This window comes from Notechis scutatus, chromosome 3 (genome assembly GCF_049901735.1).
Source record: "Notechis scutatus isolate UNSWTSFEM ecotype Mainland chromosome 3, rNotScu1.2, whole genome shotgun sequence".
Lineage (NCBI taxonomy): Eukaryota > Metazoa > Chordata > Lepidosauria > Squamata > Elapidae > Notechis > Notechis scutatus.
In genome coordinates this window covers 99,253,330-99,269,531 of record NC_142011.1, presented here as the reverse complement: position 1 = coordinate 99,269,531, position 16,202 = coordinate 99,253,330, and the positions used below count along the sequence as shown (strand labels likewise).

Sequence of the window (16,202 nt, the reverse complement as noted above, 5' to 3'; positions counted from 1 at the left end):
CAAATAAGGTGTCTCTAAATGTTTACTCTCCTTTGGCTGAGCCACTGACCATCCTACATTCAACTGGGAGACCTACATGCAATTTCTTGAATGCACACAAACTATATTTGAACAAGAGATTTAAGATTGCTCTACTCACATACAGCAGTCATCTTAGATTAAATTGCAATCATTCTAAAAAGAAGGGCAATGGAGACCAGGGGAGGCTCTGACCCAATAATGTGATTGTATTGGACATACCTACTGATATTTACCAGGCTTGAGTCATATTTTCAAGTAGAGCTTGAATCTAGAATATGAAATGTTCAATTCCAAATTGCCTGAATGGCTTTTTTAACAGGAAGAAAGGGTTTCTTCTAGTTAAAGATCCATATATAAGATCCCATATAAGATGGGATCAAACAGCAACACAGTATGTGGGTGAAATCTATGAGAAAAGCATTCTTCGGTGTTTGGTGGGAGTTTTAAAGTGAAAAAAATTATATATGTCATCTATGTATCATCTATACATCTATATATGTGCTATGGATAGATAGATGATGAATAGAAAGATAGATGATAGATAGATAGATAGATAGATAGATAGATAGATAGATAGATAGATAGATATAGATAGATGATAGATAGATAGGATACATAGAGACAGACAGACAGACAGACAGACGAGACAATATTATGAATGGATATAAGATGGTCAGCTCATTTTCACATTAGCAGGAGACAAGGCAAGTGTATAGCTCTTGATACAAATGCCTCTTACATATTGGCTTGATGTTCATGTCTGACACCCCTGGGATTGGACACATTTCCTGTATTTTCTTTTCCTTTAAACCATACTAGAGAGTTTGCAGAGCTTTAGCTTTTCTAAAACAGAATATGTGGCCACTAGAGATATACTGCTTGTATGACACAGTACAACATCCTGAAAAAGCAAGGTCCTTCCATGTTAGCAGGTTAAGGTACAAGTAAGTCATGAATAAGAAATGACATTTTGCTTTGACAGGAACACTCAGATTTATGACTCAAGAGTTACAGAAGAATTTTATATTAAGTTGCTTTTAAGTTTTGTTTTGATTGGTATTCCTCTGTCTCCTCTACCCAACTTTCTGGTCACACATTACAGTATCAAAGATGTTATTCACTTTTGAAAAGGGAAAAAAATGAATCCCACAGCATTTCTTTTTAATAACTGTTCAGCTACAAAATTTTATTGGTATCCTTTTATGTTCCCTCTAGAGGATGTAATGCACAAAAGCATTGCCACGGAACATATAAAATTACAAATGAAATTTATTGTAAAAAGTAGAATGTCTTCTAGACAGGTGTCAGTATTTATTTTCATTCATAAAACAAAGCCAAAAAAAATTGCAGATATAATATATTCATTTGTCAGCATTTGTTCATGGGTGTAAATTGCCATCCAACGTTATTGACTGATATAAGACAGATATTGAAAAGACAATTTAAATTTACTCTTCCAGACATAAACTGTTCCACAAAAGCACTATAAAAACGCCTCCATGATTTGTTTGTTTTTCTGTTGTGCTTCACACTTATGGTTAACTACATAATTTGGTTGTGTCATAATCCATTGTGTTTGGCAATTTGGCATTGAAGGTCTGCAAAGCCGATTGAATCCTCATCACTTCACTGGTAGAAAGCTTGAGTCTGTGACGCAGTAGGCATGAGAAAAGATCTAGACGACGCTGACCAGGAGGAGAAAGGTTATTTACACGGTCCCGGATCTCTAGTAACTGTAAGAGTGCACTGTCCTGGGATCCCTGAGTATAGGGGTAGTCCAGTTGCAAAATCAAATCTCGGATTGCTTCCGGGTCAAAGTGCATGCTGTAGCCAAACACTTGGATGCTGTTGATTTTCATATATCCCAGGTTTCGGGAGGGATCAATAAACTCCAGGGGTTCATAATAGATGCTATCATTGCCATTGGGACCATTTGACTTTATACGACTCCTCAAGTAGATGTGGACCGTTTCAAAAAACGTCTTCCACTTGTTGCCTAGAGTCAGCGTCCAGTTATAACACTGAAGTGGTAAGTCCAGTTTAGTCCGCTCCCAGTCTGGGAAATTGTTTTCATTGACAGGCATAAACCAACTCTCAGAGTGGCTGCCTCCAAAAGGGTTGATGTAAACAGCCAGGACAGGCTCCAAGGTGCTGTTCTTAGTGAGACAAATTTGAAGAGACATTCCCAATATCATATGGACCAGGCTAGATTTATACTTGTTGCTCTTTAGGGTAAGAAGCATCCGTTTGCGCCAGGACGGGTCAAACCAGCTATTGAGACGCATGTCATTGCTGATGAAGATTGCATGGACCTCAATCCGGCGGTCCGTTTTCTGCAATAAATACTTCATCTCCAAATCCTGGAGGTCAGTCTCAAACCCAATGTAATGTTCTGTGGAATCTGCCACTTCAGGCTTGCAAAGCCCTTGGCTCAGCATGTATCCAGTGTTACAGGTCCCACAGCGGGTACGATTATCAGGTGCGCATGTCAGGCAGGCAGAACCATCTCCCACACTACATGGTAGGGAGCCAAGGCAGGCAAGCTGGTCATTCGGGCACGTACATGAATGAGTCTCTTCAGAAAAGCTGCCCAGCAGGCCATTTTCATTGCAGTAAAGGAAGGACTGGATGCGATTTAGCCAATAGAGAGATGATCTGTAAAGCAAATGTGAAATTAATGAATACACAGTGAGAGGTAGATCAAAATGATACAATTAAGCTATTTTTAATCACTTTGAAGGTGAAAACTTCCTGATATATTGGAAAAAAAACATCTGACATAATTAATTCAGATTAAATGAAAAACACTTTCTAAAGTGCAATGATTAAGAGAATGAGATGCAATCTAAAAAGTTCTTGCTTGCAATCTTACTTCAACCATCAGTTTCCTGGAGTGTCTAAAACAAAATATTATCACTCAAGTTATAACCCCACAACAACAAAAATAAACACTAATCCTCTATAATAGGAGAATAACGTTTCCTTGAAGCATTGAAAGGGAAACTCTTTAAAGGATTGATTCAGCTGCTTTGACAGATTTCATAAGATTCTTGCATGTGCATATGCACACAATCATGTTGCTTTCAGTTCCTCTGCTCTGTTTATGTATATGTACATGGGAGCAATCAGGAAGGTCCTCAGTGGATAAGCAGAACTTTATATAGGATACAGTTGTCTCAATGTTTCAAGGCTGCTTTGAAAAAGATTACACGCAATTATCTCTTTGATGAATGATCACCAGAAAATACCATTAAAAAAAAAGATCACTGAAGGAAATAGAGAACCATTATCATCAGGGGTGGGATTCAAATTTCTTAACAACCGGTTCTGTGGGTGTCGTCTAATTTGTGCGTGAGGCTTGGTGGTCATGGGATTGGGTGGGCATGGCTTTGTATGTAAATATTATAATTTTTTATGTAAATATTATTTTTTTATTAAAAAACAGCAACTTTTACCCCAAAGCAGGCAAAGCAGGCAGGCAGATTGAGTTGCTCACAGAATCACAGATTAGAGATCTATCTTTCTGCAATCGGCTATCTGAGTCTGTCACATAAAATTTGCTTGCAAGCAAACTCTTAAAATTTGTTAGCAAGCAAACTCACAAAATTAACTCACAACACACCATGTATGTAAATATTGATATTTTTTATTTATTAAAAAAGAGCAACTTTTACCCCAAAGCAGGCAAAGCAGGCAGGCAGATTGAATTGCTCACAGAATCAGATTAATTTAGAGATTAACTGCAATTGGCTACCTGAGTCTGCACTGACAAGCTTCAGTTCTAAGGAAGGTTCGGCTTTGTTTTTAGATCAGCTAGAAAGCAAGAAATCCAAGGATTTCCTGCTTTCTAGCTAATCTAAATCTCTTGGCAGAACAGAACAGAACAGATAATGGTCGGGGGAAAAAAAGAAAAAATAGCAATTTACCAAACCAGGCAAGTTGGACGGCTCACATGCCAGGTAAGGGCGGGGAGGGGAGGGGCCAGCTAGTAGAGCAATTTGCCAGTACTCCGAAATGGGGACAATTGTGTGTGCAGCGTTTGCAAGAAATCATTAGCTGTGCTGCCAAGACAGCTGACAAGCACTGCGCTCTGGTGGATAGCATTTGAAAATCCTTGTTTCCTGCTTTTTCAACCTCAGTTGTGCCGTGCAAAGCAGCTGAGGAGGGAAAAGCAGGGAATAAAGGACAGCCTAGAGCCCGGGCAGGCGGGTGGGCCAAACACCAAACCGGTTCAGTGTCAGCTGCTCTTCGCAGCTACAGGTTCTGTAGAACCGGGCCAAACCGGTAGCATCCCACCCTTGATTTTCATATTGTTACCAAGAAAATAACCGATATGCTCACAAATTCACTGTGATTCAAACTTGTCTGGTAAAAGATTCTACCTGCAATTGAAAGCTTTGAGACAGAATATATACAAAACAAAACACCCCTTGTTATGGTACTCAAGATAATATACGTAATATATTGATTCATGTTACAAAATGTTGTTCTTCCTTGCAGATAACACTGCATGATCTCTTCTGTCCATTTTATAAGAAACATCGCTAAATATATATTAGTTAAAAATAGATCTCTCCTGGATTTCTGAAAATTTCAAAATCATATTCTACAACTTTCCTACCTCACACCTCCATTTCTTTCCAATTATAAATTAGTTTTAAAGCTGAATCTGTGTTGAACCTACACAATTTCAAATGCATGTCTGTTTCAAGGCAATCCAAAGTCCCTGAAGCATTACCAACAACTTTTATTTCAATTTGGATTGAGGAACTGGACTCCCTCAAGGTTTAACGAGTATTGCACATTAAAACATTGGCTTTAGAAGCAGAGACACTTCAAAACGGCACTTTTCCCCTCTTATTCTTATCAGTAACTACTATCATTGGGAAAAAACGGCAAAATTTTCTGGATAAAATATAGTAGAATATTGTGCTATTGGAATATTGTATATTTTTAGAATGTGATGAACAGATAATAATGATATCCCTTTATATAACTCATCTCTCTTTAAAAAGTAGATTGAGAGGACAATGGAGTTTTCAGTGTTGTAGACTGAGGGTGGAGGCAAGATTTATATGGAAAAGATGTTTTAAGAACAAAATCAAGAAGCACATTATGTATGTGCTTTCCAAAATGCTTGATTCAATGTTAGGAATATATACATTGTTGAAAAGAATGTGGCAGCTGTAGCTATGCAACATTATTGAATACTGATGGTTTCTGTATCTAATTTGTTGTTCAACAGATGTAAAAACGTAGGAGACCAAATATCAGGTAGCTTAAAAACTTTATTTACCAGAATTTAAAGCTCTGCAAGGAAGAAAAACAATACAATACAAGTGAGGGTACTGGGAAAATTCTAACCTAAGTCTGGGCAGTAAATCTGAGCAACTAATCAAGTCTACTCTTTGCCTGGTCTCCATCATTTATATAGCAAGTGGATCTTGATTACCTTCCTACCTCATTTCCAATAAAATTATATTTCAGGGTCCAAGAAAGCATATAGCTTATATAGCTTAATCTGGTTGGCAATAAAATCATGACAACATTTAATGAATTTGGTATTCAACAGTTCAAGTCCTTGGATTACAATTCTACCTGCTCAGTATTGATTGAAGTGCCCTAAAATTCTATCTGGAAGCATTTTTCCAGCTGTTTCCTTACTATATTGTACTTTAGGCCTTGAGGACATCTTAGTTGGCATATACCTCAAATTTTTCTTTGTCCTGATAAAGACATCTGCCTGTTATATAAAATTGCATGGGGGAGGGAAGGGGATGTTTTTGTATGGAATGAAAAAATAATAATCCCAAATGAATAGCAGTTTTTCCCTGCATCTTGTCTCTTAATAAGTAAAACTTTTGCTTTTCCACCAAAGAATGGTGGAGCCCTGGTGTTGCAGTGTTTAGAATGTATTACTCAGGCAAACTCTGCCCACAGTCAGGAATTCAATCTTGATAGGACTTGAGGTTGACTCAGCCTTCCATCATTCCGAGGTGGGTAAAATGAGGACTCGAATTGTCAGGGGGCAATATGCTGATGTTGTAAGTGGTTCAGAGTATGCTGTAAAGCACTATGGAGTGACATATAAATCTAAGTGCTATTGGTAAAGAATAACAAATAAGCAAATACCAATATTAGACAATTAGCTGCTACAGTACCAACTGGTAGTATACTATCAGGAATGACATCGCAAACCCTGGTCCCAAATCAGAGGTGACATTCAGAAGGTTCTGATCAGTTCTGGAGAACTGGTAGCGGAAATTTTGAGTAGTTCGGAGAACCAGTAAATACCACCTCTGACGGGTCCCACCCCCATCTATTCTCTGCCTCCCGAGTCCCAGCTGATCGGCTGGGTCTTCTTTTGTTGCCCTGCACAGGAGAACGAAGCTGGAAAGAAGGTTAGTGGGATGGGGTGGGGAGGGAATGGGGATTTTTCAGTATCCTTCCCCTGCCATGCCCACCAAGCCATACCCACCAATCAATGCCACACCCACCAAGTCATGCCCACAGAACCAGTAGTAATTTTTTTTGAATCCCACCACTGTCCCAAATCATAAGCTTCAAGATATTAGCTTCTAAATGTGCAAAACTGATTTCTGTTGCAACAGTTACAATGCTAAAGTTTGAGATTCAAGGGGGTATATGTTCATTACCTTTTGTTGTTGTCATGTCTATGATTCTAAGTTTTTTCATATCTTCAAATCAATTTTGATTCCTGACAATTGCCTGGACTAAAAATTCCAAGTTGTTTTTTGTTTTGTTTTGAAATGATTGGTCATTGCCTCCTTCCTAGAGCTAAGAGAGTGACTGGTCCAAGATCACCCAATGCATCAGAAAATAGTGAGATTCATAGTCTCCCACTTTCTAGGCTGTTGCCTTAACTCTTACACTAAACTGGCTTTGGTGTGTGTGGGTGTGTATTAAAATGTATATAATATACATTTTTAATATCCTATAACTATTATTAAGTGTTGTACCTTATGATTCTATTCTATTCTATTCTATTCTATTCTATTCTATTCTATTCTATTCTATTCTATTCTATTCTATTCTATTCTATTCTATTCTAAAAAGAATAGAAGAATTATATTCTATTCTAAAAATATTGAAACTTTAAACAATGTTTAGTTCATATATTTGCATTATCACATTTTATTGAACGAACTAGGCTGTTAACTCAGTGGAATAACCACTGAGAAGCATTGACTGAAGTGGCATTTCAGTGCTAGCAATACATAAAAATTGAATGAGAAAAAAAAAGCTCTCTAATTTGTTCAGGCTGCAGATACTGTATACGGTACACCATAATTTTGCAGACTCCTGGGTTAAAAGAATATTAGACAAGTGAGTGAAGGACTCTAGTGATCTGTGACAAATTGTAATTCAATCATTTTAATACATGCTACTCATGAGACTATATGATTTCAAGCATATATCACCCTAGAATAGTTTCTTATGAAGATCATAATGACTCCATGCTGTAAGACAAAAACATCTGGCCACATTAGAGTTGTTTCACAGTCAGGGAGATCACCTTGGATCCCCAACAAAAATGAGTTGGAAGGTACAACTTGTACCGTATAGAAATATGCCTTTGTTTTCTGATTTCACTCTTTCCTTTCCTCCCTTCTCCCTCACCTTTCCTTTTCTTTGTTTTATACTGTTCAGTTTCAGACTTCAAACCAGAGGACAGAGACTATCGTTATTGATCTGTAATCTATTCTGGAGTCTTTCTGGTGAAATAATGGGATTCAAATTCAAATAAATGTTAGCTTTTAGGAAGCCCCTGGAGTAAGTTCTTATATTTCACAAAGAGCTCTTCAAAATTGTTGAGTTTGATGTTGGTTGGCTATATTGCAACCAAATCACAATGATTTATACTTCAAAGCATCAGAACAAAATAGATACACACAGAGACATTCTTACAGCCCTGTAATAATATTAGGATATACCCACTAGTCTTAATTAAAGAGTTAACAAAATTATTTTGGCTGGTAATGACCTTTATTCCAAATACTGTGATGTTGATCCAAATGTGATTAATTCAAACAGATTTTCATTATAGCCTCATGTTTAGAATTGAGGCTTTAATTTCTGAAAGTGATGCTGTCAAGACCACCTTGTATATAAAGAGTATAAAGTGCAAGAATGCATATGTGTTTTTCAATCTCTGCAAAGTTTATGCTAAATGCTAAATTTTGTTTAAATGCCACTTTTACTACAAACTTTACATATTGTTTCCTGGGCTTATTTGTGGATGTAGTTTGGGTCAAGCTATGATTCAATATCATTGTATTTTAGTTCAATTTTGTCTGAATGTACTGAATTATTTAATCAAACAGTAGCATTTAGTGAAATTGGCTAATCTTTTTTAAAAAAGTGCCACTAGAGTGGGCGAGGCTCGGTTGGGCTTAGATTGAAAACTATAGGAAATCCTAGGGCTGTAAATTGGAGATTGGGATGTTTAAAAAAAGTCCTTAAAAATGGCAATTGCACATAATTTGCATTATTGCCAAGAAGCAAATATGAATATGTCCATATCAGGAATCAAACTTGCTTCAAGAGATATTGCTACTTAATATTGCACTGATAGACTGTATTAAGTAATATATCATGAAACTATCTCTGAATATATACTTTATAAAGTAGTACAAGCTTCACCACATATTTTGCTAATGCATTTAGAATATAGAATAGAGCTGGAAGCTTCAAGGTCTTCTAGTCCAGCCCCTTGCTTAAGCAGGAGAACCTATACTATTTCAGATAAGTGGCTGTCCAGTCTCTTCTTAAAAACCTCCAGTGATGGAGCACCCACAATTTCTGAAGGCAAGCTATTCCACTGGTTAACTGTCCCCACTGTTCGGAAGTTTCTCCTTAATTCCAGGTTGCTTCTCTCTTTGGTTAGTTTCCATCCATTGTTTCTAGTCCTGCCCTCTGGTGCTTTGTAGAACAATTTGATCCCCTCTTTTTTGTGGCTTTGAGAGACTTTGATTTGAGAGATTTAATGCTGTTGATTCCTAAGAAGTATAGCTCTGTAAACAGAAGTTGTAGATTTTGTCCCAGCTATGCCATTCTACCAATTTCAGATAAATAGTATGAAGGACTGAAACAGGCAATGGATAGAAATGGCTCTGACTGTTGTCAGGTTTTCTAGGGGTTGGCCTGGTATAATGGGTTTGGACTCCATCTCAAGCAGCTAAGTGACCTGTACCAGAAAAGTTCATTATTCATTGCAATTTATTTGACCTAAGGTATTCTGACCCACGCCCTTTTCCAACAAATCAAACACAATTCAAAAGGAACAGAAACCTTGTAATGCTTTTGCAAAATAATTAGCTGTGATAAGCACAAGCCTTGCCAAACTGTGCAAGACTTGACAAAAGATAATAGACAAGAAATAATTTGCAACACAAAAATCTTCAAATGCAAACTCAGGATACTGGAATGTCCATGAGGTTGGAGTTTCAAAACGTCTTTGCCTTCTGCAAAGTATGTTCCTTTCACAGCTGGCTTTTATCTTCTTGAAGGAGGGGCCATTACCTTGCAGCCTTACTCCCGAGTTTCCCGTGATGTAGCTACTCTTTCCTATGAGTAATCCTGCATGCACATGCACTTAGCACAGGCTCCTCGGGAACCTCCTCATCACTGCTGCTAGCCCCCACAATCTCTCAAGGCAGCAGTCCACTCCCTAATGGTCCTGGCCACTCATCTGAGTCCTTGCTCTCCTCCACCGTCTGCACCTGCTGCCGACTAACCACAACACAAGGTGTCACAGAAGCAAGAATTGACTCATTGCACAAAAGAGGATGAAGCAAGAAATAAACCATGAACTGTTGGGTTCCTGTGATTTGAAATGATAGCATCATGGAGTCAAAGATGAGCTGCCTGCTTCATTTATGTCTTAGTTATAATAAGAGATAAAAAGCAAAACAGACAATTCTGAGTATATCTTTGGATGACATTGGAATCAGCGTGAATATCCCAAAAGCTAATTTCAGTTGAACATTAAGATAGAACATTCAGAATGTGGTGGCCAAGACCCATGGTGGCACAGTGGTGAGAATGTAGTATTGCAGGCTAATTCTGATGACTGCCAGCAATTCAATCTTCACCTGCTCAAGGTTGACTCAGCCTTCCATCCCTCCTAGGTCAGTAAAATGAGGATCCAGATTATTGGGGGCAATATGCTGACTCTGTAAACCACTTAAAGAACACTGTGAAGTACTATAAGGTACAATATCAATGCTATTGCTATAATTCTTTGTTTCAGAATTTAAAATAATATAGAATTAACTATTTAGATCAGTTCAAATCCCCCCCCCCCAATCAGAATATCTAGTGACTGGGATCATATAAGGGTTAAAGCAGGGATAAACAACTTTGTGTGGACAGAAAACTACAGGTTTTTTTTTGAAAAGTTGAAGAACCACAATGTGATCTCTAGTGACATCAACAGAATATGTAGGTTTGATATTAGATGTAATCTTCTTACAGCTACCAATCTTTTAATAACTATTAATAACTATTATTAACTATTATTAAGAACTATTAATAATCTTTTCATAACTATTATAAAACTGAATGATCTGTAAGGTTGTGTGTTTTTTCCATGTTTTTCTACCTGAGCAATTTCTTCCTTTAATATTCTAATCATGATATCAGATTATATACACATTACCAGTATATACTCTAACTGTTAATTAGTCATAACTGTCATGGCCCAGGTTCAGAACTCTTGATTTTGAGTCTGATACTGAAGAAGCTGTTTCACAGACTGTGAAATGTCAGCCTCATGAAGGACAAAGCCAGGAATCACATAAGACTGATCAAACAGAGGTGCCACCTGAGCAGCTGGAAAAATCAGATGAGGATGACACAAAGACTTCCCAGTCCCCGTACAAGATGAATGGAGAGCAGAACAATGAAAGTCTATTAGGCTTCTTGCCAAGCATAGAAGTAAAACTTCTAATTAGTGACAGCTGGCTTCAGTCTTATATATGAAACAGCTCTGAGAATATTCTCCTTGCTAGAAACAATGCCTGACCATATGACTTCCGGTTCGTGTGTTACTCCTGGATGTGGATTCTATCCATGAACCCACACCCATGAATTTCGGAATGGCTGACAACCTCAGCTTGGTTCTTTAAAACTTGGATTGAGGTTGGATGAATCTCCTGCATACTAGTTCTAAAGCTTATCATGCAAGTCTTTGCATTGTTTGCATTCCTTTGCTTCAATGTTAACTCTTGAAAATTGAAAATCGGTTTGTGTTAAAGCATATAATGTGAAGATATGGCTAATTGGGGAAGGGAAATAATTTCTCAAAAAGAATGAAGGGTGGAAAACAGGATGAACTCTTACTCTATGGTTTATATATAATTTTAAATGAAATCAATTTGTACCAAAACTAATCTTGATTAGATTTTTCTTCAACTAGGATGATATTTCGATGCCAAAAATTGCTCCACCATTTGGAATTCAATACATGATTTGGAGTAACCCCATAATCAGTTTTCAATCACCCTTGGATCACCTCAGAAAACAATTACGTTGTAGGTGCTGAATGAGACCTTATCTTATTGACCACTTTTTAACAATATGCTGGATGGGGCTTCCTGGAAATACTGCATGGATTTGAATTTTGACAAAATAAGTACAGAAAACATGAGTTTGTGCAATTTTCTCCCACTGAAAAAAAATACTTCCCAGTCTTTTTTGCATTAGATAAACACTATTTTTCTTCAAAAATCTGCACCTGCAATGTGCATATGATATGGGACCCAGTGATTTTTTCCTCAATCCAATCGCTAGTCTGGCAATGCAAATAAATGATTTGCTTTTCAAACCCTCTGTCATTTCCCTTTTCACCTTCTGGATATTAAACTTTCTTTTCCTTTTAAGGGACATGTGGCCATATCCACTCTTACCCTTTTTTATGACCCTTACCCAGTGTGTTTACAGGAGGTGAAACTCAAAAAGATCAAGTGTTTAGAGCATGGGTTCCCAACCTCCAGTCTGTGGCCCAGAGCTAGGCTATAGCTCATTTGGAACTGGGCTGCGGAAGTGGTGGGTGAGCATGCATGTGTGTGCAAAACTTCATTTGTGAAAGTGGTATGTGTGCATGTGCATAAAACCATCCCATTGCTGCCATTGCCACTGCTTCGTCCTGTTTGCCAACTCAGAAAGGTTGGATGCCACTGATCTAGAGAGTTCCATTTTTTTAAGGGAACAGTTGTAGGACTTTGCCTCAGTTACTGACATTGGAAGCAACAGGAAATCTCAGATAAATATTCCACACACAAGATAGAGGTGGTTAAATATTTATGAAATATGGAGGGATTAATTTAGGTCCCAATATATTTAAATCTGTTTTGTTCTAAAACAACTAGTGTAACAGCTTATTTGGTTTAATTAATTAGGTAGGTCACTAAACTGCTGTCCTTGTGTCTGGGCATTCTTCAGATTTGTATACCTCTGCTACAGAAGAATTGGCTCAAAGTCCTTACATCTGGAGGGCACCAGATGTTTGACTAGTTAATGTGAAATTATACACACACACACACACACACACATACACACACAGTGTACATTTATAGGCAGATGTTCTGTCTCACCTTTCTTCTTTCCCAAAAGATGAAAGAGTACAAACTCACACAAACACAGGCAGGCAGGCTGGCTCGGACTTCACAGAGTTAATTCTTTGGAACTGATAACGTCCTTGGCATTCCAACACGCTCTGCCTGCCAAGTCCGAACTGATAACAAGTAAAAAGCTACTTACAGAAAATTACAAGGCAGACCACAAAAATCATTCCCAAAGAAAACCTAAAGTAAGATCAAACTTTGTCCCGTAAAAAGTTCCAGCTGACAACACACCCACTTTTATCCCCTGTGGGGTGTGTCTCAATGACTCAGCTCACTCTCTGACCCTCCCATGCCTCCTACCTTGCTGCTCACGTTTCTCCCTACGATGCTGCCTAGGATCAAGCCAACATTCTTCCTCTTGACTCCCTGTCAGGGGCTGCTCCGATATGCCTTCCTCCTGATTAATCTCAGGCTGTTCCTCTCAGTTGTCTGATGAAACCTGATGCATTATCAGGGAGGAAGGCATTGCCAGAGAGGAAGGTCCTGGGGAGAAAGGCATTCCCAGTTCCTCCTCCTCATCTTCCAAGTCCTCTTCCTCTAGCAGCACAGGCTCGGGAATCGGAGCCACAACAGGCAGAGGTGCTATTTAGCGGGTTCTGACCAGTTCTGGAAAACCAGTAGTGGAAATTTTGAGTAGTTCAGATAACCAGCAAATACCACCTCTGACTCGCCCGACCTCCATCTATTCTCTGAGTCTCAGCTGATCAGCTGGGTTTTCTTTTGTTGCCCTGCACAGGAGAACAGAGCTGAAAAGCAGGTTAGTGGGGTGGGGAGAGAATGAAGATTTTGCAGTATCCTTCCCCTGCCACATCCACTAAGCCACGCCCATCAAGCCACACCATGCCCACCAAACCATGCCCATAGAACTGGTAGTAAAAAAAATTGAACCCCACCACTGTTTATAGGTTTATATATAATAAACCTATAAATACTTTTATTTAAAATTAATTCCCAATGAGTTAGTGGGACTTATTATCACATACGGTTAGAGCAAGGGTGTCAAACTGGCAGCCTGCGGACCAGATGCATCATATGCAGGCCACACCCACCCTGGCTCCATGAATAGGAAAAATGTCGGAAAATGTCATGTGATGGGAATGTGACGCCGCAAGTTTGACACCCATGGGTTAGAGGATTGCAACTTTCAAATTTTAAATGGGTGATTCGTAGAGGGAAGCCAAACATTAACAAATATATTGGGGAAAAATATTTATTGGAAAGTGCTAATACTTTATATCTAAAGACCTTGGATTGTTCAAAGCCATGGCAAAACATCTGCCTTAATTAGCCTGTGACCTTCAAGACATTATATTGTGCGAGCCTGATGCTGGTTAGATGAAATCTGGTGGAGTGTTTGTGTCTTGCGCTCCCCAATATTTCAGTAGATGAAAAAAAAAGAAAGAAAATGGGAAAAAGACACCTTAACCTTTAAAAAGGTAGTTTTCATTATTTTTAATTAAGCTCATCAAACCTAAGTACCATATCAGCCAGATAAGGAACAGCTGTCAGTGAAACTCTTGTAGTGTTTTCTTATCTTCTTAATAACAGATTTGCCCTCTTTGGTTGCTTATTGATTAAACAAAGTCACATAAAATTTGTGAATCTCTCTGAAAGTTCATCACTTTTCTTTCTGGGAAACTTGACATTTGCTATCAATTTTTCTCTATTTGGATGTTTTCCATGCAAATGCTACTTCCTTAAAGTGTTCTCTAAAATGGCATAGATTAATACATAGCAGGTACAGAATGCCTTAGGTGGGCTGTGGATGCCAGATGCCATATGGACTTTTCTATGAACATGGACGTTACTCCACCATCCTTGCCTCTATACTGGATTTTGAGATGGTTCTGTCCATCTCTCTCTGGATATAGGGATTTTAGCTTACTGGATCTTGTCTTCAGGTTGGCCTTAATTATTTCAAAAATTGGTACAGAACTTTGTTAACATGAAGCTGTCATGAAGCTTGCATACATTTTTCTTCTTCTCAACAGTTGCTATTTTCTATCAATATGATTTCACAATACAATTTCTTCTCTTTATCCTATATGTCAGTCAAATGTTATTTCTGTACAGATGCATTGAGTCATAGGGTAGACAGAAATGAAGACTATCAGGCTCTTTCTAAATTGTTGATACCATAGACTAAAGTGGTTGTCCTCCTACTCGGATAAAAAACATAGCTTTCAATCCTTTTGCATGGGTTTTATTTCTGGGTATATGAAATAATTGACAAGGAGAGATATACAGTGTTCGTTAGTCCTTTGCACCATGCTGCAAATTGATACATGGGGACGAAAAGAAAATGAAACATGACTTTAAATGTACTAACAGGTCTATAAAATCTCGTTGCAAACATCCAGACACTAGCTACCGAAAACTATTGATTTGCCTTATTTGTAGAAGTAAAACTAATCAGATAGATAAAGAGATAAATGGTAGCAATGATAGATGATTACGCCTTCCTGAGAAAACATTAAGTGAAATTTATTTATTTTTCCATACATCTTTATAAAAGTTGGAAAAATGTATGGAATTGTTTGCAAGCCCATTGATTAGATCCAAGATGAAGAATCCAAGGTATTCCAGAGAAATATAGGGAAGTGGAACTAGCGAAGAGACACTGGCTATGGAATCAGCTTAAAATCATTTTTGGTTGGACGGATAGCCAATGATTAATGTTTGATCTTAAAACCGGTCAGTCCTAGAGGAGATCAACCCTGACTGCTCTTTAGAAGGCCAGAATATGAAGATGAAACTCAAATACTTTGGCCACCTAATGAGAAGGAAGGATTTACTGGAGAAGAGCCTAATCTGGGAACAATTGGGGGCAAAGAAGAAGGGTACAACAGAGATTGAGGTGGCTGGATGGAATCACTGAAGCAGTCGCCGTGAGCTTAAATGGTCTCTGGGGGATGGTAGAGGACAGGAAGGCCTGGAGGAACATTGTCCATGGGGTCATGATGGGTTGGACATGACTTTGCGGCTAACAACAACAACAAATGTTTGGTCTTAGGTATAAAAAAGAGAAAGGATCTGTGAATAGCTGAGAAAGTTTTGTACTAGATTACAATAGCCAGGAATATCTACGATGCCACTAAGCAAACAACTAGTTGTCATCTCCAAAACAGTGCAAAATGATATTGATATTTGCTGTCTTCTTGTGTTATGTAGTACTTTTTATGTAGTTTAAAAAATGGTAGCACTTAAAAAAGAATTGCATAGAAGGATGCACTATTATCAGGAATAAGATTGTACTAGTCTACCTAAGCACTATTATCAAGTTATTATTATCTTTACCCTGTACATTTTATCGATGGGAACATGTAATCTTTTTTAAAAAGCAGTACCTTTTAAATTCCTTTTTATTTGAAAATGATAAGAAGCTCCTGAAAGGCTTAATAGGATTTATCTGCTTTTCATAGCACTTTCTTAAAAGCTATAATTAATAAAAGGGAAATGAATTTGAGAAATCAACGTTTGCTGTTTTGGAAAAAAAAATAGTCCATTAAAAATATGTTCTGACGAGAGAAAATA

General features: G+C 38.0%; 1 protein-coding gene across 2 annotated transcripts in view; it reads right to left on the bottom strand.

The window, feature by feature from the left end:
• Positions 1–1,184: 1,184 nt before the first annotated feature.
• Positions 1,185–16,202, bottom strand: part of BRINP3 (BMP/retinoic acid inducible neural specific 3) — a 312,716-nt gene continuing 297,698 nt past the window's right edge. For both annotated transcript variants that reach the window (XM_087960836.1, XM_026669157.2), the window contains exon 8: positions 1,185–2,676. In XM_087960836.1, the coding sequence (XP_087816962.1) occupies positions 1,560–2,676 (1,117 nt within the window). In that variant the 3' untranslated portion in view covers positions 1,185–1,559. The remainder of the gene's footprint in view (positions 2,677–16,202) is intronic.